General features: G+C 42.4%; 1 protein-coding gene and 1 long non-coding RNA gene across 2 annotated transcripts in view; one reads left to right on the top strand and one right to left on the bottom strand.

Annotated features, from left to right (window-relative positions):
• The window catches only part of LOC134536175 (rho GTPase-activating protein 6-like), a 139,064-nt gene that overhangs the window by 34,482 nt on the left and 77,925 nt on the right, over positions 1-26,657 (top strand). The window contains exons 3-9 of the mRNA XM_063375813.1: positions 1,122-1,278; positions 5,293-5,412; positions 11,003-11,190; positions 14,166-14,375; positions 16,969-17,119; positions 18,368-18,511; positions 19,228-19,409. Coding sequence (XP_063231883.1) covers positions 1,122-1,278; positions 5,293-5,412; positions 11,003-11,190; positions 14,166-14,375; positions 16,969-17,119; positions 18,368-18,511; positions 19,228-19,409 — 1,152 coding nt within the window. The remainder of the gene's footprint in view (positions 1-1,121; positions 1,279-5,292; positions 5,413-11,002; positions 11,191-14,165; positions 14,376-16,968; positions 17,120-18,367; positions 18,512-19,227; positions 19,410-26,657) is intronic.
• On the bottom strand, positions 18,643-20,074 carry LOC134536177 (uncharacterized). Its single transcript, XR_010075769.1, has 2 exons — positions 19,726-20,074; positions 18,643-19,473 (listed from the first exon to the last, which is right to left on the bottom strand). It is a non-coding gene; the product is annotated as an uncharacterized LOC134536177 (long non-coding RNA).

Raw genomic sequence — 26,657 nt, 5'->3', positions numbered from 1 at the left:
GAAGGGTCTTCCCCTCCAACTAGCCCCCTCCACTTTCCTTCCTAGGTCGGACAGTGTGTAGCGCAGTCGGCCGTCAGTTTCGATTAGTCATTTGTGTTCTTTTCAACGGACTGCAAGTTTTTGGACGAGATTTACATTTTTTTTAAATATCTGGAGACGAATAGAGAACACTTTATTGAATTGTCGGATTGGTACAAAAATAACCGATGCCTATGGGACACCAGCCGTCCATCATGTTCAAATAGAGGTAGCCGGAAGCAAAAAAAGTAATAGTTATAAGTAAATTGTGGAGCTCGCAGATACTTATATTTATTTCTCGACCAAAACGGTGTCATTGCGAGGGTGTGTTCAGGTCGGGAGTGGCAATGGTACTGAATGATGACGAGATCGGATGAATGAAATTGTAGAGTGTGGATAACGATCTTCTTTCCCAAACTGGAGATCGTATCGGACTGGTTGTAAAGGTGTGCAAGGGCCTTCGAGGGTCGGGTGTGCATTATGGGCGAAAGTCCCGCGCACGCAACCTAGGCCCCGATCAAGGGGAGGGGGTAGACCATGTGAAGGAGGGGTCAGAGAGGCCAACGTGCCCGGGGAAAGTGCCGAAGTGAGCACCACTAGTGCCGCACGTGTGTCGGCGCAGGGACAGACACGCTGGGGGACGCACCACAACGCCGAAATGCCAAATTGACCACAACGCCGACAGCTAGAAAAGTGCTGTGTACCACAACGCCGAAATACACTAACGCCAAAAAATGTCATTGCAGGACTGCCACAAAGGTAAGGTTAGGTTAGACTAGGTTAGGTAGACTAGGTTAGGTTAGACTAGGTTAGGTTAGGTTAGGCTAGGTTAGGTTAGGCTAGGCTAGGATAGGCTAGGTTAAGTTAGGTTAGGTTATATTACGCTAGGTTAGGTTAGGTTAGGTAAGGTTAGGTTTGATTGTGGTATTTCGGCGTTAAGGTACATTTAAGAAACACACACAAATTAATTCAGTTGTTATTACGGCGTTGTGGTACACAGCAGTTTTCTAGCTGTCGGCGTTGTGGTCGATTTTGACATTCGGCGTTGTGGTATTTCGGCGTTGTGGTGACGACCCGACACGCTGCAGGGTGTGTGCTCGCAGGGACACTGCGTGTGGAGCAACGTGACCGGCGCCCAGGTGGTGCTGGCCGACACCAGCCTGGTGCAGCTCACGGACCTGGAGCGACGCCTGCTGCAGAAGGTGGCGCTGGCCAAGCTGCAGGCGCTCAACCTGGGCGTGGCGGTCCGAGTGCCCAGTGGTGAGTTCACTTCCCCCACCCTTCTGCTGTGAGCGCTGCTGGAGCCTGGCTCAGCTTGTTACACAGCTGGCACCTCCCACCTCTTTCCTGAGTTGCGAACTCGTGAAACTGCTGTCCGAGGGACCCTCGATTGCTGTCCCCTCCAAGTGTGATTGAGGAGTCCTAGTGTGAGGCGGGAGACCGGGGTAGGCGCCAGAAGTGATGACAACTCCGGAGGGCTAAGGGAGCATCCAACTTGCTGGTCAGCTGAGTGGAGTAGGGGGCCGGAGGTGGTGCATAAACTGAGATGGGTAGCCTCAGTCCCTTTGCATAGCCAAAAGCTCTAACGCTCTTCCTGGTTGCGTATGCGGCGTATCCGCATCCACGCCCGTGGGGGGCCCCAGGGCGGTAAGGCGTATGCTAAGAGCGCTGGGTTAACAAACCAAAAGGGGGGGAAACCCTTTAGACAGTCTATGTCCCCTCCAAGTCTCTTAGCCCTTCGCTGCGTGCTCGCCGAGACTTCCAGCACGTCGCGTAACGTCTCCCGCCTGACCACTCCGTCGCTCCTCTGGCACCTTAACAGTCCTCGCCGCTCACCACCGCTAGTGGCGCTGCCGTCACCTTGCGCATGCGCGACTACCAACCACCGTGTCACTTGTGCCCACCTGACGTCACAGCGGCGCGGCCGTTTAAAACGGGATAACCCGTTTTACATAGCGAAGTAATTTATAAAAGTATCTTGTTGTTCCTTGAATCTTACATCAACCGAAATATACTGACTTGATGTAAGCTTTTGGATATACGCCATTGCTAAGCACTTTTTCTGTAGAAGAAAACTAAAAAAATATCCATTTTTTAGTTTTCTTCTACATAAAAAGTGCTTAGCAACGGCGTATGTCCAAAAGCTTACATCAAGTCATGCACTCCCATTGCACAAATCTTTATAAGATAATGCCGAAATATACTGCATTGTATAGATTGGCCCTTCTGGACTCATAACAGGCCTCGTTCTCACTTTTCTTTACACACATTCATTCTTGATATTTTCGTTCTCAGGTTTCCTTGTCTCTAATAATTTATGGTTTTTTGGGCTTGCCTCTTCTTTGATGCCTCAATAAAAAAAGGCTTGGCAAGGTTTTTTTTGTTGAAGCAACCCGTTCTGTCATTGTGAGCCAGTATTCGCCCTGTATTTGGTATTCTGCGACTAGTCCTGTCTTTTATTGGGTTGTGTGGGGCAGAATTTCTGTAGAGCTTGGTTTCTTACAGCTGTTATGCCAGTTCAGCTGTTTTAGATTGGAACTCAAAAGGTGTCACTGTGCTGTGCATCACATTTTTTTTCTTCACATAATTGGTGGTGGTGTTTATTATACCCTGGACATCCTACGGGTTAAGTTACATCTCAACTCGTAGTAGCTTGTGCTACGCGCTCATAACATCTTGGGTTGGTTACTTTGGGAACGCTTCGTGGGCAGAGCTTGTAGACACGTTTCCCTTCCTCTGAGATTTATGATGATTAGGACTTCTTCTCTGAGCCCAGTCTTAATGAATGAGAATAAAGAACGCATTGAGGTGATGTTCTGGTTGATCTTTGTCTGGCACTGGTCTGCTCTGTTCCTAATGTAGCACCAAGATCTTTTATTTAAATCTTTGTAATATTGCCCTCTAAATGGCTGATGCAGGATATCAAGGTCTTGGTGGGTCAGCGGGAGACAGGGTGGTAGCTTGGCATGAATCTAATACAGGTGTTGGCATAGTCTTAGAAGTGGGCTGAGTTCCCTCAGTTGTCCCAAAGGTTGATAGAAACCCCTACGTTGGACGTATATAATGTGTGCTTGGATGTGCACAGGAGGATGTCAGCGATAGTGGAGCCTCAGGGAAGCCTATGACAAGCCAAAGGGCTGCTCATAGGTGGGAGAAGGGAAGGAGCGAGCTTGCATTTGTCACTAACCAATAGTTGAAAGAGGCCGACGTGTTAGGTATGCTACCTGGAGAGGAGTGGAGAGGGAACACTTCGTCGCCTGAGAATTGGAGTGTTCTATGTCCATTTAAGTCGGAACTGAGATATAAGCATTTGAAAGTTCAAATAACTATGAATATCATGACATAGAACAAAATATGATTGGTCTTAAATTAAGAACAAACATTTTTATGTGCGTAGACGCGTGTGGATATAGTACAAATGAATACTAATATTAATTTCGTGTCCGTAGCATAAAAAACCTAAAAAGTGGACATAGAACACTCCAATTCTCAGGCGGCGACTTATTAGCAACTGCTGAAGAGGGTAACGAGGTAGACTTGGATCGGTATACTTTACTCTACGAGGCTACGATGCCCAGCAGTGTTCAGATAGTCAATCCATTGCACATGGGGATATATTGATGAGAGTAAGGGCTCGGTCACGCTGGATCCGACTCCATGAGACGCAACGAGACTGTCTTAAACAGCCTGGCCACACCGTATCACAGTATCATACGAGACACGTGCTGAAGAAGTTGAAAAGAAATTTAAGACTAACAGAATCTCATATATTAATATAAAATGCTCTCCTAGACAGTAAAAAAAATTCGGATGAGCATTACTGATATTTATAGGAAGCGATGAAAACTTGGCGAATTTCACTTATATGTCCATAATCCAGAAAAAAAAAAGGAAATGAGTCTATTAATTAATTTAGAATTAACTTATGTACTTATATTAAATTTGTAAAGCATTTGAGCCCTCTGTCCATCTATACTAATAATAAAACTGTTCGAAGTAAAAAAAAAATTAATTGACTGACATGATGGAAAAACAATTGAAAATGGCATGTTCGTGTGGAGTTGCCTAATGTTTTGTTTTTTTCAGTTACTTAAATTCATTTTTTAGAGGGTGAAATCGGGGGTAGGTTTTAGTTTATCTCTCTCTTTATCTTTGTCCCTCTTGTAACGATCGTTTTAACAACTTGAGCTCATGTCTCACAAGCATTTTTTTATTGCATAAACAGCACTCATCAACTTTTATGCATCCATGTTTAATGGACAAGCGACTAGGCCGTCTCCTGAGCAAACTGAGAGACGGCCGCTCTAATACAGATTGTCCATGATAGAATGTCCCAGTTTCACTGGTATTTTGTAACAGTTTAATTTATACTATTTACAACAAATCATACATCAAATTGAAGGTAAACTAACCTAGTTTTTCTTATAAATGTTCATTAGGTGTACAACACACATGCATACACACATACACAACACACATACAACCTAAAGTACAATTCTTCCACTTTTTGGATAACAGGTCCGGAGTAATTCTGTATCTCAACTGTATCAAATCATTAGAAAGCGGCGAAACATTGACACGATCTTTTATAAAGCTCCAAAGGAACAAATCGCATGGCATTATGTCAGGTAAACGTGGGAGCCAGCGACCATCACGATCTATCCAACAGCCAGGGACTACGATAAACTTTAAGCGAAACACACATTCAACAGAAATTACAGATTCACTCTGAGCAAATTGCAGAACACAAGACGCTTCACGTCCAGGAAAAGTCATTTTGCGTAGGTGGCGCCGCAAGCGAGAAAACAACGAAGCGCGTACGCTTATCTAAAACTGTTTAAGAGTTACTCTTGGATTGTGACTTTGAACCAAAATTTTACAACGCTTACAGTTCATAATGTTGAAATTGATAACTAGGACATTAATTTATGGATGTGCTGTATTTGTCTCTAGGTGTCGCTAGGTGTGGCTAGGTGTGGCTAGGTGTCGCTAGGTGTGGCTAGGTGTGGCTAGGTGTGGCTAGGTGTGGCTAGGTGTGGCTAGGTGTGGCCAGGTGTCGCTAGGTGTGGCTAGGTGTGGCCAGGTGTCGCTAGGTGTGGCTAGGTGTGGCCAGGTGTCGCTAGGTGTGGCTAGGTGTGGCTAGGTGTGGCTAGGTGTGGCTAGGTGTGGCTAGGTGTGGCCAGGTGTGGCTAGGTGTGGCCAGGTGTCGCTAGGTGTGGCCAAGCCCCAGAGTCCCGCAGAGGGAACGGAGAGCCGGCACGTGCTGTGTTGCAGAGACGCTGGCGGGCGAGGCGCCGCACAAGCCCAAGAGGAGGCCGCACCTGCTGAAGAGGAAGGCGCTCACCACCAGCTTCTTCGACACGGTGGCCGGCAAGGGCGCCGACAAGGACAAGGGTGAGTGCCCAGTGGGAGGATCCTCCTAGCCGTCCGCCAGGCCTGGCTTCAAGTGAAGCTTCCAAGGGTGCGATCAGAGTAACATTTCAAGGCCGAATTTCAATGCAACGTTTCCACGAATCATTGTTGTGAAACGTTTCTGACGCAAAAAAAAAGACAGAGCTCAGGCACTTGGTCAAAGATATGCAAAGAGAGCATTAAGCTATATACGTTTCTGTGCTCGTTTTAGTTCTCCTCTTTGTGCGATGATTCGTCCCCCGTTGAAAATAAAATATAACCGAGAGGGATATATGAGCTAAAGAATAAGACAGAGAGTTTGCGAGTGGTATTGTTTCAGATAATAGATATAGGTATCTTATACAATCAATTGTAAATGCCTTGAATTTTTATATTTGCTACCAGCGTTCCTTGCGTTCCTCCTTGTTTAACCAGCGGTGTAGAGAGCGCTGTTGAGACAGTCCCTGCATTTCCTGCGTATATAGCGCAACCTTTTATGAATTTCATATTTCGTTACTAGATTTGACGTGTTCAAAATGGCAAAATTTTTTGAAGAAACAGTAACGCTCACAGTATTATTTTATGGTGTATTTCTACAACAAGTAATATTTATTTAGATATTTGTTTTTTTTTTTCTCTATTTCTAGCTCTCTTTCTCTCTCTGTCATTTTACCACTTACGATATCCTTATGAGTCGAGGTTGGTATTGTCAAAGAAGTTTCACTTCTATCACATGTACTGAGTAACACATGCTCTTTTTGTATCTTTAATATTTTAGAAGCAACTATTACGAAGCATTTTGTTGAGAAAAAAATTCTGGAAAATTTGTTTATTTCACATCACATTGTTGTGGAATTAACAGATTGATGTCAAGTTTATTTCAAATCTGAATAATTCTACTCTACCTGATTTTTTGAGATATTTACTGTTGTGATTCCATAGCAACTTCTTGTAAGTAAAAAAAATTCACGTAATTATTTTTGCAGTGATAAATATAAAATTTCAACAACTACTCACTGGAAATAGTTTTTAAAGATAATAAGAATTTCACGTGTTTCTCTTTCATGTATTATTTGGGTTGGTACAATTTCTCACGCAACAGTAATTAACTTTGCATGTTTGTAAAAATTGTGAAAGAATAACCTAAAACTATTAAAAATCAATTTACAATATTTGTCAAATATTGTTTAATGTTTGAATAAATTGGAAAATTGCTTTCTGTGTTATTAATGCACAGAAATAATATAAAAGAAAAAGGTTTGGGTTTAAAAAAATTATTCCTCTTATTGTATTATTAGATTTTAAAAATCATAATGCAATAAATGTTTAATAATTTTGTACCTCCATAGAAATTCATGTTGAAATTAATCGCTGAACAAAACAACGCCATTGCTGTGATAATAGTTGAGTTAGCGACCTGTAAGATTGCAAGAGTAAAGCGACACTCTGGGCCAGTGCAATGAGAGGGGGTCAGAGTGCAAGAGTAAAGCGACACTCTGGGCCAGTGCAATGAGAGGGGGTCAGAGTGCAAGAGTAAAGCAACACTCTGGGCCAGTGCAATGAGAGGGGGTCAGAGTGCAAGAGTAAAGCGACACTCTGGGCCAGTGCAATGAGAGGGGGTCAGAGTGCAAGAGTAAAGCAACACTCTGGGCCGGTGCAATGAGAGGGGGTCAGAGTGCAAGAGTAAAGCGACACTCTGGGCCAGTGCAATGAGAGGGGGTCAGAGTGCAAGAGTAAAGCAACACTCTGGGCCAGTGCAATGAGAGGGGGTCAGAGTGCAAGAGTAAAGCAACACTCTGGGCCGGTGCAATGAGAGGGGGTCAGAGTGCAAGAGTGCAAGAGCCAGGCAGCCCTGCAGGCCAGGGCAAGGGTGAGGGGGGACAGCGCCACGCAGAACGCATGCGGCCGGCCGCTCACGCCGACTATTCCCAGACGTGTAAAGAATGTGTAAATAACATATATTTAGACTATTGTTAGCTGATGGGGGGAGGGAATGGGCTAGAGACGCACCGCACCTGGCCGCGGCCGCCAAGAATAGCGAGGCCAGTCCGCCATCAACCCGCTCGCCGTGGTCGCAGACTGGGGCGCCAGCTCATCAGCGCTCAGCTCCAGCTCTCAGGGTTGGCGATGTCGGCGCTCCGCATCAGCGCGGCCTTCAGCACTGCGACCAGCACTGGTACTCTGGGCCCGACTCCAACACCACCGGCGACTTGGACCGTTATTGTACCAGCTCTCTGAACCAACGCCAACACTTGCGCTTTGAATCCACGTCAACACTAGAGCCGCGGACCAATAGATTCATTTAGTCGCTCGCATTACATCAGCATTTGCCCACTGAACTGCATCCACGCCTGCGTTCATAACCGATCCCAAACTGGTGCTGTGTACGGACATTTACACTGACCCATTGCATCAATATCAACCCTAGCCCTCTCCATGAAGCGCTCTGGCCCACATCAACACTAGCACTCTGTAACAACATCAACCTCCCTGGGCCCATATCGATACTAGAACTCTGACTTCATGTAAGCTTTTGGACATACGCCATTGCCAAGCACATGTATGCCTGTAGAAGCAGGGGCGTAGCCAGGGTGGGGGGAGGTTCTAACCCCCCTCCCCCCTTAGCCGCAATTTTTTTTTCTTATCTGAAAGCAGGTTAGCTAAAAGCCTGGGTGTCTTACTGCTATCACCGGCCACTGCACTGGAGGGGAAGAGTAAGCGAGCCCTACTACCGATTCTCCTTCCCTTCCCCTACCCCTGTCGCGAGCAGAAGCTATAAGGTTGTGACGCCGTGACGGGTCCCAAGTTTTTAAATATTTTACACCTACTGTATTTAACCAGCGCGGTAATTATAAGCAGGTGGTGACTGGGTAACTCTTCAAGCTAAAGCTAATTGTTTCCAGGAATAGGCCAGTTCTGCAGAAACCCAACCATTTTTATTCACTTTTTTTTGTATTGTCGAGCTTCGAGCATGATTTATGATTTTGAGTGGACGTGGACAAGGCACTTGGATTGATTAAAATATCTTTAATTAATTTCTTACTTCATCACTCAAACAATTTTTTTATTAAAAAATTAATAATTTTTTACCATTACAATATTTAAAGTTAAGTACCGAAAACTGCTCAAATAGCACTATTTTACACCTTAAAATCCAAATTTTTCCATACTAGAACTCTGGACCGATGTCCACGCTATTACTCTGCAACAACATCAACCTCTCTGGGCCCATATCAACACTAGTACTATAGACTAAACATCAACTCTGGTGCTCCGTACCCACATCAACATTACCATTCTAAACCCACATCAACACTGATGCTCTTGACCCACATTAACACTGCATTGTGGACGGACATCAACTGTTGAACTTTGGACCAAACATCAACACTGGCACTCTGGACCGACTTAAACACTAACACTCTGGACCAACATCGACTCTGCACTGTGAACCCTCACAAACGCTGTCTCTCTGGCCCTTCTGGACCGATAGCAATGCAGGTTCTTTGGACCTGCCACAGCACTAGTGTTCTAGGTAGATGTTAAACTGGTGTTGTAGACCTGCATCAACTCGGGCGCTTTCGACACACAACAACACTGGTGCTTTATTGTGACATCATACTGAAGTATGTTGGAGTGTTCACTGTCACACGAGATGGTTAAAGTCTTTGTCCTGAAGCATGTCTGTTTTATTTTATTTATTTTTAACATCTTTTAGTGAAATATCATGTTTAAATTTTGTATATTTATTTTTAAGCATCTAGGACATGTTATATTTAGATTATGTTTTTTTTATTTTATTTAAAAAAATTAATTAATAATTTCAATGAAACTATCAACGTTTAGAATTTTCGATTTTGTGCATTCTTTCGACACAGGAAAGATTAATCTGGAAACAATTTAAACACCCTACGTTTTGATTACGGACATGTCTCTCCTTGTAGGATTAACATATTAAATTGCCAGTATCTGTTATATTATTATCATGTAACATTAAATAATAATTACATATTCCTGGGAAATAGAACTTCCTAATTTTGCAACATTGGCGAGTGAGACAATTTACTTCGTGGGCATGATGCCGTCCAGCGGAGATGTGGCAGGAACCACGGGTGTGTGAGTGGGAGGAGGAGACTATGGCCACGGTGCACCGCTGGTGTCGCCTGTCGCCGGGCGTAAACACGAGTGTAACGGCTGCGCTGACAGGCGGCTAGCAGCTCCCAGCAGTCAGCGCGGCTATTTCAGTGTCGTGTCGCCAGCTCGGGCATGGCGGGGCGGACCCTGGGCGTTTGTTCACTTGCCTTTATAGTGAGGTTATGCTAATATTGTTAAATATATTAAGGAGACCATATATTTACAATATTACTGTGCAATAATTTTTAGATACGTCCCCAGATAGGTAGGTACAACATAATCGGGTTGTGCGTGGCGATGTATTGTCAGTCCCTGCCAGTATTTCATTGGGTGAACATGTCCGCCTTCTGGGAAAAATCGACGACGAAAAGAGTGAGCTCTGCGCATGTGCTGAATCAGAGCAACAGATAAGTCACCGAAATCCATTCCCTAAGAACATGTGACTGGCCGTGTCCTATTGTACACTAGGGGCCGTATTCCAAGACACAAAAAAAATGTTTTAGGTGTTGAATATGTAATACCTACCTGTACCCAGGGGCGCAACAACTCAATTTTGAAAGGGGGGGGGGGCAATATACCTTTTTATAAAGAATCATCGATCCCCCCTATTGAAGTGGGGGGTCCGGGGGTCCTCCCCCGGGAAAATTTGTATTTCAAGGTGGAAAAAGGTGCTATTAAAGCAGTTTTATTATCTAAAAATTGATTACACAGCACTTTCTTTGCCCCCCTTTGCCCCCACTTCAAGGTTTCAGAGGGGGGGCAACATACCCTTGCCCCCCCCTGTTGTTGCGCCCCTGCCTGTACCCTAACCATATTCCAAGTGCACGATAGGACACGACCAGTCCTTTATTTTTAGGGAACTGATTTTTGGTGTCCTATCTGTTGCCGATTTGATCCATAACTTTATATATATTTTTTTCCTTTTTAATAAACTTTAACGGAACTTTTACGATTACAATTTCCCCCCCTAATATCTTAAAAAACAGCAAACATAAATACGGCCAAAAATTCATCGTTTATTCTTGTACAACCAAAATTAAATATTTTATTTCACATTATAATTCCATAGTTTTAAAAAAATAAGCTAAAATTACGATGGATTCCACGAAGTACAACTGTTCATAGCCTCGCACAAGTCCTCGTTTATTAAAACGACTGCCGAACTGATACCTTACAGGGGTTCAGTTAGGACACGTTTTGGAATATGACCCGAGAGTTAGGGTACGGCAGTTGCCCAACAAGGCAGTGCATATTCGCTACCTTACTCAAACGTCTTGGAATACCGCCCTAGGAATGCAGTTAGGGAACAGGTGTAGAATGTTCAACAATACCCTTAATTTTTTTTTGTCTTGGAATACCGAACTAAGACTCTATTAAAAACAAGCATCTACCGTGAGCCTACGTAAAGGTAGGGAGGGTGAACTGGCTCGAGCGCGGGGGAACCGCGGTGTTGTTGCAGACCCGGTGGCCGGGTCAGGCCTGGTGTTCGGGATACCCATCAGCCAGTGCCTGGAGAACGACCGCCTGGCGCGGGGCTCGGAGGGGTCGGGGGTGCTGGAGGCAGACAAGTCGCGCCTGCGCAGGAGGTCCCACCACGGCAGCCGCTCCAGCTGCGCCTCGCTGTCCGACTCGGCGCACCCGGAGGAGGTCGGTACTGCTCCACTTGCACCACTTCCCCCGGGCCCTGGCGCCTCGCGCATCATTCCTGTGGTAATATTGCTTGTCTGTGAAGTCGGTTTGCGGACGATAGTTTAACGTGACAACGTCATAACAAAACATTGATGAAATGATTGCATACTTTCTATGAATAAAATTGGATCATTTTTATTTGAATCATCACTATTTTGTATGGATACAAAGAAGGAGTGAAATTAAATCTACAATTTAAATTGATAAATTTACTTTTATTTGCGCTCATTAATTCAAAAATGTGTTTATTACTTTAACGAAGAGATTTTAACTATTACTTTTTGTACATGTTTGCTATTTAACTTCTTCCAATCAGTGTTATTCTGTTAAGGATAGGACGATGATGGGAAAAGTAGGAAACGAATGGGAGTGTTTCAAGTTTAATGTGCCTCGAAAAAGTCAAATCTATGGTTGTTCCAATCGAGTGGAAGAGAGATAGATGCGGCGCAAGCGTACAATGAGCGTAACGGGACACAGCGTAACGGGACACTGTGCGTAACGGGACACTTTTTCGTGCGTGAAACCGGCGTTCATCGATTTATTAGACGTTGTCACGTCAAAAAATTTAATATTTATGATTCGAGTACTGCAACTTGAAGGTTATGTATGATAATATTATGTGTAACTTTCGCGTTCATGTAGTGTTCTAAAGCTTGTAACTTCGGGTATATTCGTCCTATTCAATCTTGTTATTGAAAACCAACCTCATCCCTAAACTCAGCCAAATGTAAAGACGGAATGTCGGCAAAATGATGTGGAGGTGAAAAATTTAACATGAAAGTTTCACAGCTTGTGGTCACAGAAGCTTCTTTTGAAACACGAGCGAGAAGTTCTAGCTGTCAGTTTATCCTGTCCCTCTTTTGTTCCTCCAACATGACACAGGTCCTTATCGACACACCCGACTACTGTTACATCCTGCAACGAAGTTTCTAATCTATAAAACTGTCGAGTTAAAAGTATAATTTTAAAAAAATGTGCGTGTGCATTTATTCGCATTTTATAAGTTATACTTAGTGTCATAAAACACTCATTTAAATGTTTCATGCAATAAGTAATATAAATAAAATATTAAAATAACTGAAATGATATTATAAATATGGTTGCTAAATTTTTAATTCAAACAATGAAAATACATACTCAAAATTCAATATTAACATAAAAACATGTATAAAATTTATTATTCCATTTAATAAAATTATCTAAATTAATTTAGTTAGTAATGAAAATCAATTTGCTGAATGTTTATTCTAATTTATTAATAATATTATATTTAAAATAATATTATATTAATAATTTATTAAATAATAATTTATCATTCAAATAATTTATACATACATAAATATAACCTCACTTATGTAAATACAGTTGAAAACGTTTATAATCACAACTTCTTACACTAATATTCACAATAAATAAATGTCTTTAATTATATGGACCAGTATTCAACATCAATCACTAAAAATACCTATAATTTAAAGCACATACATATATAATTTTTATTTGAATGTAGCCCTTATTCTTCATCCTGTCTCTTTTTGCTGCATGCTGCACGTGCATCGTTAAAATTTCATTCTCACGACGTTTTTCACAGCGCGCGTATAAAAAAAAAATAAGTATAACCTCAATAACTTCCAAAAGATATCCAGCAGTATTATAAATAAGTAGCCTAGAGACCAGAAAAAATTCGCGAATTCATTTCGCGATAGGCTAAAACACAAACAGTTATACCTCAGTGCTGCCTCTGCTATTGGCTCACAACTCAACCTGGATTGCTCTGGGCCGATGAGAAACACCCGACCAAAGCTTTATCGAATCACAGGCTGCTTACGTTGGGACGTCTCACAAGACAAGCAGCCAATGAGTGGGTGGCATTTGACCGAGCGTACGTAGAACCTTTGAATATATAAATACTGTATAGAAGTCGCCAGCCCAGGTTAAAATTTCTAATACGGTTTGAGGTAGTTGGTCAATTCACCGCCGCAATCGCCACCATCTCTAGGGCATCGACTTGTGGTGGTCCCTAGCGGACAAGTGTCGAACTCTTCAAACACCCCTTCCCCCTCCCGTTGAACGACCTCGAGCTGCAGTGAATGATGGTTGAGGGGTGCGGGGAATGACAGCGGGCGACAGTGCTGCGCTCTAACGTGTAAATAACAACTAAGACGATACAGGGCGTTACGGCAGCGCACTGCAGCGCTGAAGTTCCCAAACTGCTCATTTTACGCTCTTGAAAAACGTAGAGTATATCCTATCCACTCGCGACTTCTATACAGTATATATATTCAAAGGTAGAACTGTGGAGTTCATCCTGCAGGTCCCTATGAACAAGTATTGAATGGTGTAGCGTGTAGGAAGATGACAGTTGGCACGTTGAGGGCTGCTGAAGAGCATGTAAGGTGAACCCGGTCCGCCCCATGCTGGAGTATGCCGCAGCAGTGTGGGCCCCATACACGGCAGTACTTGAGAGGGTGCTGGAGGGGGTGGAGAGGAGAGCAGCTAGATGGGCGAAGGGCAAGTGGAGGAGAATGGATAGAGAAGGGAAGGGGGAGTGCAGTACCACAGAGATGATGATAGGAATGAGACGGGAGAGCTTAAAGTATAGAAGACAGAAGGAGAGATTGGTCAAGATGTACCAGATGCTGAGTGGAGTGGGAGGATGGGGAGAGCTGGGGAGACAAGTAAAAATGGGAATGCCTAGAAGTAGGAAGGAAAATACTAGGAAGGTTTTCAAAGAGAGGAGGAGAACAGAAAGGGGAAACAATGCGATGGTCGTGAGTACGGTAGGGGAATGGAATAGGCTGGAGGAGGAGTGTGTGGCGGCTGGGAGTGTGGATCAGTTCAGTAGAAGAGTGCGGGGAAAGTCGGGAGAATGCTTGCCACCGGGCACTTCTGTACCCGATTGCAGCTATATAATAATAACTGGGTGTCGCCAGAGCGGGTCCTGCGAGAGCCTGGACCTGGTGGCGGGCAGCGTCCCGGGACAGCTGGACGCGCTGGGCTCCACGGGCGACCTGCTGGGACTGGAGGAGCGCGAGCCAGGGGTGCCCAGCCTGGTGGCCGCCTGCTGCCGGCACCTGGAGGCGCACGGCCTGCACACGCTCGGCATCTTCCGCGTCAGCAGCTCCAAGAAGAGGGTTCGCCAGGTGCGCGTGTGCTGCCATCTGCGGTGCGTGGCGCGAACCAAGCGGGAAGCCTGCCATGTTACACTGACCCGAATACTCACGTTGGCAAGCCTTATTTTCACAGGCGAGAGAGACAAAACACGAAGTTCCCCGAAGTTCATGCTCGCTTCCCCCCCCCCCCCCCGTATCTTTAATGTAGCTATCCTAACCAAATCAACCGTCCACAATGTTTTAAAGTATTTATAATGTAGCTAACCTAATCCTAATTGACCATTAGTATCATTTTATCAACACATTTACAATGAACCAAAAAAAAAAAACCGAAGATGCACGATCGGGAGTTTGGCTCTCTCGTCTGTGAAAAGAAGGCTTCCCGCTTTCCACGTGTGGTAACCACGGTGCTGCCATCTGCGGTGGGAGGCGCGAACCAAAAGTTCGTGTAGACAAAGGAAAACTTTATAGTTCTAACTGTTCGATTGATATTAACAAGATGGGTAGTATTTTAATCTAATTCGTTGTCGAAAATTAAATCCATAGCTGGTGTTAGTATTTTTCAAGTTTTTTTTTTTTTTTTCGCTTTATTTGAGCCGTTTCATTATACAAGATATCCATAAAAGAATGTTCCAGTTTCAATGGCATATTATAGCAGTTTAATATTGGCTATTTACAACATCACAAATTGAAGGTAAACTGTCCTAGTTTTTTTATAATGTACCTATGATCAATATGTGCGTATATTAAACCTTAAGTCCAATTCTTCCAACACTTTTGTTTAAACATCCGGAGTAATGGAAGCAAAATAGCTTCTTCAATTCTGTGTCTCAACTCTAGCAAATCATTTAATAGCGGCGCATGTAAACGCGATCGTTTATAAAGCCCCAAAGGAAAATAATCGCATGGTGTTATGTCAGGTAAACATGGAAGCAAGCGAAAAAGAGCTCTGTCGTCTTGACCATTACGACCAATTCAACTACCCTGTCAGGGACTTCAACAATTTTTAAACGAAACGCAAGTTGAACTGAAATTACAAATTCACTCTTAGCAAATTGCAAAACACAAAACGCTTTACGCTCAAGAATCTGTGTGTATGTGTGTGTAGAGAGATCAACTGCATTTAGGAATCGCTACTGATGAGGATCTTGTTGTAGTATCTAACAATTTTTCTACATCTAAAAATTCTTTATGCTGTTTGAAATGTCACCATATAGCTTATAATTTGGCAACACTAAAGCCAATTGTACAATAACTCTGCCATAATCACATAGATACGCTTAAATAAGTCAGTAATGGAAGAAGTCATTTGACAACAGTGGCGTAGCCAGGATTTGTGTATGGGGGGTGTTAAGAAGCATGGCCCCCCTGTATTAAATCGGGTGGTCCGGGGGTCCTCCCCCGGAAAAATTTGAATTTTAAGGTGTAAATAGTGGTATTTTAGCAGTTTTCTGTACTTAATTTTAAATATTGTAATGTTAAAAATTTTATTGATTTTAATATGAAATTTGTTTGAGTGATTAATAATAAATTAATTAATGATTTGGTGCCAAAGGGAGGGGGGGTTGAACCCCTAACCGCCCCCCCCCCCCGGCTACGCCCCTGTTTGACAAACATAATTTGGCAAAAATTTATTTTATATATTTAAAATTAATCGATTATTCAGCTTGTAACCCTTAAGCAGGGTGCACAATTGAATAAAATAAAACTAACAGTAACAGTAGGTCGTGCGCACAAGATTTGACCGTCACGTTACTGATTCTCAATAGCGCATAGGACGGGCGTGCACATATAAGAAATTTTACGGACGCATGGCGCAACAGCGATGACATTAGATTATATCATTTTGGTGTGAATAGAGAACTGATTATATTTATAAAACCTATTATCAAGCAATTGTCGAGTTATTATAACACTCAGGTGTGATTCCTACTATGATAAATTAATTAATGCTATTACTCGTAAAAAAAATGTTAATAGCATTTAAAACAAATTTTTAAAAAATTTGATTGGTTAGAATGGTTAACTAAAAACATTACATTACCCTAATTAATTTATATTTTGAAAAACTGTGTTTTGTGAAGAGCTGGTCCGATTTCACGGGATAAAAAAATTTGGTAGGTAGTTATAAGTTACTTACTAACACTGCCAACAGATGTCAGAAGATTGATCGCGAAATTTCATTGGCTAAAATCAACAGTAAGATTTCAATAATTGTAAACAGATTTCGCTGAGGTCGCGTGCAAGGCCTGCTGCGCACTCGCTGGCTCGAGCTGACTTACGTAACTCGCGATGGGCGAGAAGGGAACAGCTGAGGCAGTGGCGGATCCAAGGGGGAGGGGGGGGGGGTACCAGGGGCAACCAGTTGTCTGCTACATTAATATTGCCGACAAAAATGATTGTTTCTGAAACAAAAAAAATATTAATATAATTAATGAATTTCTTGTAGAATCATAAAATCTGGTGGTTGGATGTTGTGTGTATTGTGAGCAGATTAAATACAAATTTAGTAATTTTAAGACATTTTTTTTCTCTGGCTACTCTGAAATCCTAGAGTGAGGTGAACTGAGGCGAACCCCTGGATCCGCCACTGAGCTGCGGTGTGGGTTGCGGGTTGTTGCAGCTGCGAGAGGTGTTCGACTCGGGCAAGGAGACGCAGCTGGACGACCAGGTGTGCCCGCACGACGTGGCAACGCTGCTCAAGGAGTTCTTCAGGGACCTGCCGGAGCCCTTGCTGTGCCGCGACCTGTACCACGCCTTCGTGCGGACACAGAGTGGGTGTTCCTCCCGCCCCTTCTCTCACGGCTACGTACTGGGACATGTGTGCATCAAAGTAAACTGTAAGTCCAGGGGCGCAACAACAGGGGAGCCCCCCTCCGAAACCTTGAAGTGGGGGCAAACAGGGGCAAAGAAAGTGCCGTGTAATCATTTTTAGATAATGAAACTGCTTAAATAGCACCATTTTCCAACTTGAAATACAAATTTTGCCGGGGGAGGACCCCCGGATCCCCCGCTTCAATAGGGGGGATCGATGATTCTTTATAAAAAGGTATATTGCCCCCCCTCCTTGGAAATTTAGTTGTTGCGCCCCTGGACACATCCCTCCACAAACTGGGAAGAGTTTGGGAAGACACCCTCTCCTCTGCCACCCTGCAGGGCGTGGCTGGGGGAGAGCTACTATCGGCCAGTGGACTGAAGGACAATGTGGTAAAGCCCACTAATAACAACCAGGAGAAGCACAGAGGCTGTGCCGGGAGAGTGTCAGGTGACCAGCTTCCACTTCCAGAGAGGAAGGGGGGGGGGGGGGGGATATACACAGGACCGCCCAAGCGGCGAGCCCAGGGTCACTGAGGACAAACTTGTAGCATGCCTGGAGTCACCCTTCCCACACCCATCACTCGTTTGGAGACGAACTGGTCCGAGAAAGTAAAACACCTAACTGCCTAAACAATCCTCGAAATTCCCTATGATCATTGATTATAAGTATGAATATAAGATGTGTTTAGTGTAGAATATACCAAAATAGACATTTTTCAATTGCCAATTAGTAACGACAAGAAAATGAAAACAATGAACTTGGGATGTGATACCCCATCACGGGCTCTTCTCCGACGCCTCCGGACAGCGATGAAATGGCTTATTCGTTTCCCTTGCCGTAGGGGGCCAAGAAATTTCCTGTCGTGATTATAAATAGTTTCATTATTATTTAATAAATGGTTAAAATTAATAAATTAGCCACAGGGAGTATTATGGCGGCCCGCAAAGGGTTTAGAGTGTGCGTGTGTCAAAGTAAGCGAAGCGCAAGCTCTGATTCAGCTGTGCGTTGCTCAAATCCAGTAGCGGATCCAGAGGGGGGGCCAAGGGGGTCAAGCCCACTCCAAAAGCATTTGAGTCCACTATTGTTTTAGTGTTTGCCTTGATAAAGCCTAGCCTCAGCTGGGTCAAGTTCCTCCCAAACCAAAATTCTGGATCCGCCACTGCCCAGATCTGAAATCGCAGTGGGTACCGCACGTGTGCTGCAGGGATCAGGAACCGCCGGCTGCAGCTGGAGGCTCTGCAGCACCTGGTGCAGCAGCTGCCTGTGCCCAACAGAGACACGCTGTGGGCGCTGCTGACCTTCCTCTCCAAGGTGGCGCTCCACGCCGGCGACTACACTGACGAGCGAGGTGGGCTCCCTTCGCCTCACCGCTCCTTTCCATCATGCTGGCTCCCACGATCTTCACTTTCATGCGTGTTAACCTTCTCCTGCTGATTTATTTACTTCATTCTCCGTAGAATTGAGATAACGAAAGGTATATACTCATTTAATGTTTATCCTGAATTGAGAATTACCAAAAAAAAATGTTTTACGAATGACAGCAGTTAATGTACACATTGAAGTTGTTAAGATGATAATTTTCAACAAAGGAAGTAAAAGGTGTAAAAGGTGAGAGGTATTAAGTGTAGGAGGCATAATGGTGATGGTTCGGCAGTAAAGAGGGCGGAGGTGCAGAGGTGTGGTAGCTGTGAGGTCAGAAGTGTAGGAGGTATAATGTTGGAGGTTCGGGAGAAAACAGGGCGGAGGTGCAGAGGTGGGGTAGGTGTGACGTCAGAAGTGTAGGAGGTATGGTGGTGTTGGTTCTGGAGTTAACAAGGCGGAGGTGCTGAGGTGTGGTAGGGTTGAGGTCAGAAGTGTAGGAGGTATAATGGTGGAGGATCAGGTGTTAACAGGGCGGAGGTGCAGATGTGGGGTAGGTGTGAGGTCAGAAGTGTAGGAGGTATAATGGTGGAGGATCAGGTGTTAACAGGGCGGAGGTGCAGATGTGGGGTAGGTGTGAGGTCAGAAGTGTAGGAGGTATAATGGTGGAGGTTCGGGAGGTGCAGAGGTGTGGTGCTGCGGCAGGAGAGAGCGTGGCGGGCAACAAGATGGACAGCAGCAACCTGGCGACGCTGTTCGCGCCCAACATCCTGCACCGGATCCGGCCGGGCAGCGCCAAGGACGTGAGCGCAGAGACGTCGGACGAGCGCGCGGACGCCATCAGCGTGGTGCGCGCCATGATCGACCAACACCAGGCGCTCTTCACGGTGAGTCTCCCCCGGCCGCCGCCAGGGCCGCTAGTGTGCAGGCCCGCACGCCGAGAGTTGCCATCTGTGGATCAAGGGCAGATACAGAGTGACGGTCAAGGGGAGGGCCAAATTAGATTTCCTAACACAATTTTAGTATTTTTAAAATGGAAATATTTAGAACATTTTATTTGTTCAAAAACTTCCTGTTATCTATAGCACTGCATTGTAGATAGCACAGACACAGTTAATTAACACACGCACGTGAACTGTAATAGTGCTTACAAAATTTAGTTTTTGCGCCAAATCCGAACAATACTGCGTGTCGCCTCTTTACCTTATCGAAGTATTCTCTTGCGAGGCACTTCCTTCCGTACCAGCTGGAGGTACGGCCCCATCCATGCCAACCCAGGCACGGACTGCCTGGCGCTGTGTCGAAGCATTATACACCTCTGCCCGCGGCGTAATTCCCCCGCACGTGCGTCGGCGGCGACTCGCAGTCCATCGCTCCCCGAGGCTCACAGCTCACTCCCCACTCCCGCACTATGGGGCTGGTGACGTCAGACCGGGAAGCGACGATACCGCGCCCAGTAGCCGGCCATAGAACCAATATCGATGTACAGTATTAAAGAAACTGAATCAAACCAAAACAATGAATAATAAATAAAAGAATTATTCATAAAAATTAAACAATTAAAAATACTGCGACTTAGTTTTAAAGATTAAAATGGTAATTTAAAATTGAAATAATTGAGAAAAATCAGAATAGCCAAAATAAAATATAAATAATAATTGTGGCCTGGTGGCCACAACAACCCCTAACAAAAAAAACTTTGGTAGATAAATTAGCTAAAGATAAACGCCAAATTGATAAGTGAGACAAACATTACGTTTACAAATTTAGTAACTAAAAATATGTTTTGCTTAGCTCAAAAGATACCTAGAAAAAAATATGCAAATAGGAAACGTTAAGATTAAGAAAAATATAAAAGATTAGAAAACCTTAACATCACAAAGCACATAGAAGATATGACTAGTTAGCACTACAAATAACTGCATATTAGCAGGTAAATCTTAAAAGCTAAGACAAAAAAAAATCCAAATTTTAGTACATCAGTCCAAAAACATGATATTAGCAAAAATTGAAATGGTGTAGTCCAACAGTTAGGATCGATAAATTAACTTGGACACTTCGATCCAACAAGACGTACTCAAAAATAAATCAGGAATTTAGGTCCCGCCTTACAAATTTCTTTATGTGGCTTAAATGGGCCCCTTTTTTAAATCTTATTAGGCCTTTCGACGTCTTGCAACAGAGTGGTTACAGGTCCCAAAAACTTTATGATCTTGAAAGGTCCATCATAATCATATTCTAACTTCGCAGTTTTGTACATAGCTTTATTACTTAGTACAAATTGCTTACATAAAACTTCATCTCCTATCTTAAATTCATCATTCACCCGTCCTTTGTTATAATATATACTTATTTTATTTTTAGCTTTTTTGCAAATTATCAGCTGCTTCGCCCCACATTTTTTCCTGCAGACGAGGACTTTGAGTACTCAAACATTTCGGATGCAAACCCCAGCAGTTAAGTAAAGGATGCGGTACGTTTCTCCCCAAAAATATTTCTGACGGCGTAAATTACACAGTCATATTGAAAGCCAAATTTAAAATATGGATGATACTATCCCACTTAAAACGATGATTGCGTTGTAGAAAAATAGTAAGACCGATCTTGATATTTTTGTTCATTCTTTCCACTAAATTAGGATTCGGGTAATAAGGACTGGTAGTGATATGTTTGATACCCCAATGGAGGCATATGACTTAAAAATTTTTACTAGTAAAATAAGTGGCATTGTCCGATACAATCTGTCCCGGGCTACCAAACATGCTCCACACCTTACTTTCCAAAGCTTTTATAATATTTTCACTTTTCATACTACGCAAAGGAAGAAATAAACAAAATTTTGAAAAAAAAAAAAAAAAAAAAAAAACCATCCACCAAGGGTGAGCAAACAACTATTACCAGCTAGGGATCTTGGCAAAAACCGCTGGTAGCGGGGTATATACCTTGTTTCAGTCTAATAGGCGTTCAGATATCATTCCCTGATTTCAGGACTGTGAAAATCGTGTCCATCTGTGACGTGTGTGTTTTTCAATGTTTGTTTTGGCGAGTGACAATTTCGATTGACTATTTCGATGGATGGAGCCAGTGGCGTAGCCAGGATTTGTGTATGGGGGGTGTTAAGAAGCATGCTCCTCCCCCTCCCCCCCTCCATATTAAAGCGGGGGGTCCGGGGGTCCTCCCCCGGGAGAATTTGGATTTTAAGGTGTAAAATAGTGCTATTTTAGCAGTTTTCGGTACTTAAATTTAAATATTGTAATGGTAAATTTTTTATTAATTTTAATATGAAATTTGTTTGAGTGGTGAACAAGAAATTAATTAAAGATTTGGTGCTAAAGGGGGGGGGGGTTGAACCCCTAAACCCCACACCCCCCTGGCTACGCCCCTGGATGGAGCCACATAGGTCTCTACTGCGCAGCACGCTCCTCATCGCTAGTCCACGCACGTCACGTCACGTCACGTCAGTTGGGCCCGCCCGTCTGTCACGCTCCGCGGAGCGACACGCGCGCATCCTGGCGGCGGCCGGCCGAACCACGCCGCAGTCTCTCCTCTGCTGCACGGGCGCGCGGGAGTTCTCCCCCCCCCCCCCCCCCCCCCCCCTTCGCTTTGGGCGTCCTTGTACTGGAAAACAATTTTTTTAAAAACCCATTTAGAAAACGAACAAACAGGGCTACCACCGCAGCCAAGTAGTAGGCTTCTGTTGGTCGCACGTAGCAACGTAAACGGAAGAGCTGCAGCCAAGTAATCGGCTTCTAGACGTAAACGGGAGAGCTCAGCACTGCCGAGTTAATCCGCAAGGGTCCATCTCCGTTTACGTGTCACATATATGACGGGCCTTAGACCTGGCTTATAAACTACGCAAGAACGTAAGATGCAAACTATTGAAGAACCTCATTTTAGAGTACCTGTTTATGAACTACGCAAGGTGCAATAGCTGGGGACCGGAAAGATTCGTCGGTCCAGTGTACTCTGAGAAAGACTCTTTAAGACCTCTGTAGACACGGTGGCAAATACCACCGTTCATTGGCTGCCGACTTGTGAGACGTCAACAGGGTAGCTTGTGATTGGTTGCTTCTTTTGTTTAGTGTTTGTAATTGGATCAGTGACCTCCAGATTAACTGTGAGCCAACAGCAGAAGCAGCATAACGCATAAGTAGTACATATATGTATTTGAATTTCAGCCTATCGCGAGAGGAAACCGCTATATCTTCCGGTCTCTAGCAATAACGCAACGCAGCTTTCAATAAATTAAAACTATTTTAAATTCTTATGCCATTCACTGTAAGGTCTGTTCTGTTCATAGGAAGCTAGGAAATGTTATTCTATGAATTTTCACATAGAGTCTCGAGCTTTTCTTTTGTAAACTGTTGAACTTATTAATGGCATTAATATAATAAATTTTAAACGGTTAAACGTATTACATCAAAACCATTCTATGCATTTGCACAAAAATGATAGTTACGTAGTTATAATAAAAAAATCCAGTAAAAAAATTTAAGCACTCTGAAATAAGTTCAGTAGTCCTTAGTAAATATTTTTTTATGTTCGTATGGATATACCAGTCACAAATACATTTTGTATTAGATCAGTAGGTAGACTTAACTTAACGGGTATTCCACATCCCATTAATTATGGGATGAGTTTTGGCAGTTGTTACGAACGCCTTCAAACATCAAAGGAGCGTCAAACACACACACCAAACACAACACAAAACACACATCACAAACAACAACTAAAACACACAACACACAACCAAACAAACAACTAAAACGTACAACACAAATAACCTAAAACACACAGAAAACACAAAACCCATAACTCAAAATACATAAAACACATATCACAATACACAAAAAAACAAAAAATATAAAACAAACACAGACAAAACAATACATAAAATACACACACCACAACATGCAAAACACACACACACCACAACACAAAACACAATCATAACAAAACAGACACCACAAAACACAACACAAAACAGACACCACAAAACAAACAGCAAAACACACAACACCTTAAACACAAAACACAATCAACACAACACAAAAAACACACATAACACAAAAACTCTAAACAAGAAACAAATTTCAATGCAAAATACATAACACACACAACTCAAAACAAAAAAAACATATAACACAAAACACACAAGCACAACCACAAAACACACCACATCACACACCAAAAATCACTACACACACCACACCATACAACACATACTACACAACACACAACAGAAACCATATAAAAAACACATGACACAAAGCATAACACACACAAAAAAAATTCAAAAACCAACACAACACACATCACATACAAAAAACATAACACACACAACACAAAAACACATAACATAAAAAATAAACAAAAACCGAAAACACACAAAAAACACCAAAAGCACACCACAGGACACATCACAACTCACTACTCACAACATATACTACACAACACACAACACAAACCACACAACATAAAAAACACACATGACACACTTAACACAAAACACACATCACAAAATACAAAAAACACAAAACACACATAACACACAAAACACAAAACCACAACACACAAAATGCATTAAACAAAAACACAAAACAAAAACAATATGAAACAAAACAAATATCACAAAAACACAACAAACAATTAAACTCACAACAAAAAACACACTACAACAAAAAACACCTAAAAAACAAAATACAAACTACACAAAAAACACACTACACACAACACAATAAACACACACAAAACACACCATCCACAACTTAACAAACACCACATTCCATTCACCACAAAACACACACCACATAACACCACATTCCACACAACACAATCAACTCAACACACCCCACTCAACACACCCCAATCAACACACCACTACACACAACACACTCCACACAACACACACCAAATCACACTCCACACAACAAACACCACATTCCATTCACCGCAAAACATACACACAAACACACAAAACGACACACACAAAACACAAAACGCATAACAAAAACATAAACCACAAAACACCAAAAACACAAAACAAAACACACAACACACACAAAACACTTGACACAAAAAACCCAAACACACAACACATAAATCACACAACACATAAATTACAAAACACATAAATCACACAACACATTAAACACAAACCTATAAATCACACAACACACAACACAAAACACATAAAATGCAAAACACACAACACGAAACACAAAACACACACCACAATACACACACCACATCTAACACCACATCACACATCACTCCTCACACCACACACCACAAAACACATAAGTCCACACACCACATAACATTCACCACACAACACACCAAAACTCACTACATACACCCCACCACACTACACAACAGACAACACAAAACACATTTCACAACACTAAAACACCAAAACATAAACCACAAAAAACACAAAACACTTAAAACACACAACACATCAAAAACCACACACCACATCACACATCAGTCCACACACCACAAAACACTCACCACACACCAAATTCACTACAAACACCCCAACAAACTACACAACAGACAACACAAAATGCAAATCAACATAACACTAAAAGCACCAACACAAAACATATACAACACAAATCACATTAAACATTTTACACATAAAAACATATAAAACATAAAACGCAAACACATCAATCACAAACACACAAAACATGAACACATAAAAAACAAAACACACAAAACAAAACGCATCACACAACACTAAAACACTAAAACATAAAGCACATACAACACAAATCACAGAACAAATAAACAAAAAATACTTATATACACAACACATAAAAACAAAACACATAAAACACATAAAATGCAAAACACACACCAGAAAACAAACACAAAACACACAAAAATAACACAAAACCCACAAACCAAAACACACACCACATCAAACATCACATCCAACACCACATCCAACACCACATCCAACACCACACACTCATAACATCAGTTCACACACTACACACCACATTACACCACAAAACACTCACCACACCACACACCAAATTCACCACACTCCCCACCACACTACACAACGACAACATGAAACACAACACACAATAATAAAAACAAAAACACACAAAACACATAAAACACATACAAATAAACACATACAACATAAAAAACATACAACACAAACCAAATACAACACAAAACACATAAATCACAAACACATAAAAACATATAATACATTAAACACAAACACATAACACACAAAAAACATTAAAGACAATAAAAACAAAAGACAATAAACACAATACACAACACTAGAAACACCAACACATAATACATAAAACACAGTAAAACATAAAAACAGAACAATTAAACAAAAAACACACAAAACACACATAAAACACAACACAAATAACACACAAAACATACAAACACAATTCACAAAACACATAACACAAAACAAACAACACAAAACGCCAAACACACGCCACAATACACAAAACAAACACACACCACATCCAACACCACAGCAAAGACCACACATCACATTATACATCAGTCCCCACACCACATTACACCACAAAACACTCACCACACCACACACCAAATTCACCACACTCCCCACCACACTACACAACGACAACGTGAAACACAACACACAATAATAAAAACAAAAACACACAAAACACATAAAACACATACAAATAAACACATACAACATAAAAACATACAACACAAACCAAATACAACACAAAACACATAAATCACAAACACATAAAAACATATAATACATTAAACACAAACACATAACACACAAAAAACATTAAAGACAATAAAAACAAAAGACAATAAACACAATACACAACACTAGAAACACCAACACATAATACATAAAACACAGTAAAACATAAAAACAGAACAATTAAACAAAAAACACACAAAACACACATAAAACACAACACAAATAACACACAAAACATACAAACACAATTCACAAAACACATAACACAAAACAAACAACACAAAACGCCAAACACACGCCACAATACACAAAACAAACACACACCACATCCAACACCACAGCAAAGACCACACATCACATTATACATCAGTCCCCACACCACATCACAACACCAAACACT

The sequence above is a fragment of the Bacillus rossius genome, chromosome 10 (genome assembly GCF_032445375.1).
Source record: "Bacillus rossius redtenbacheri isolate Brsri chromosome 10, Brsri_v3, whole genome shotgun sequence".
Classification (NCBI taxonomy): domain Eukaryota; kingdom Metazoa; phylum Arthropoda; class Insecta; order Phasmatodea; family Bacillidae; genus Bacillus; species Bacillus rossius.
Note: the sequence above shows the minus strand (reverse complement) of the source record. Positions and strands in the feature narration are given on the sequence as shown.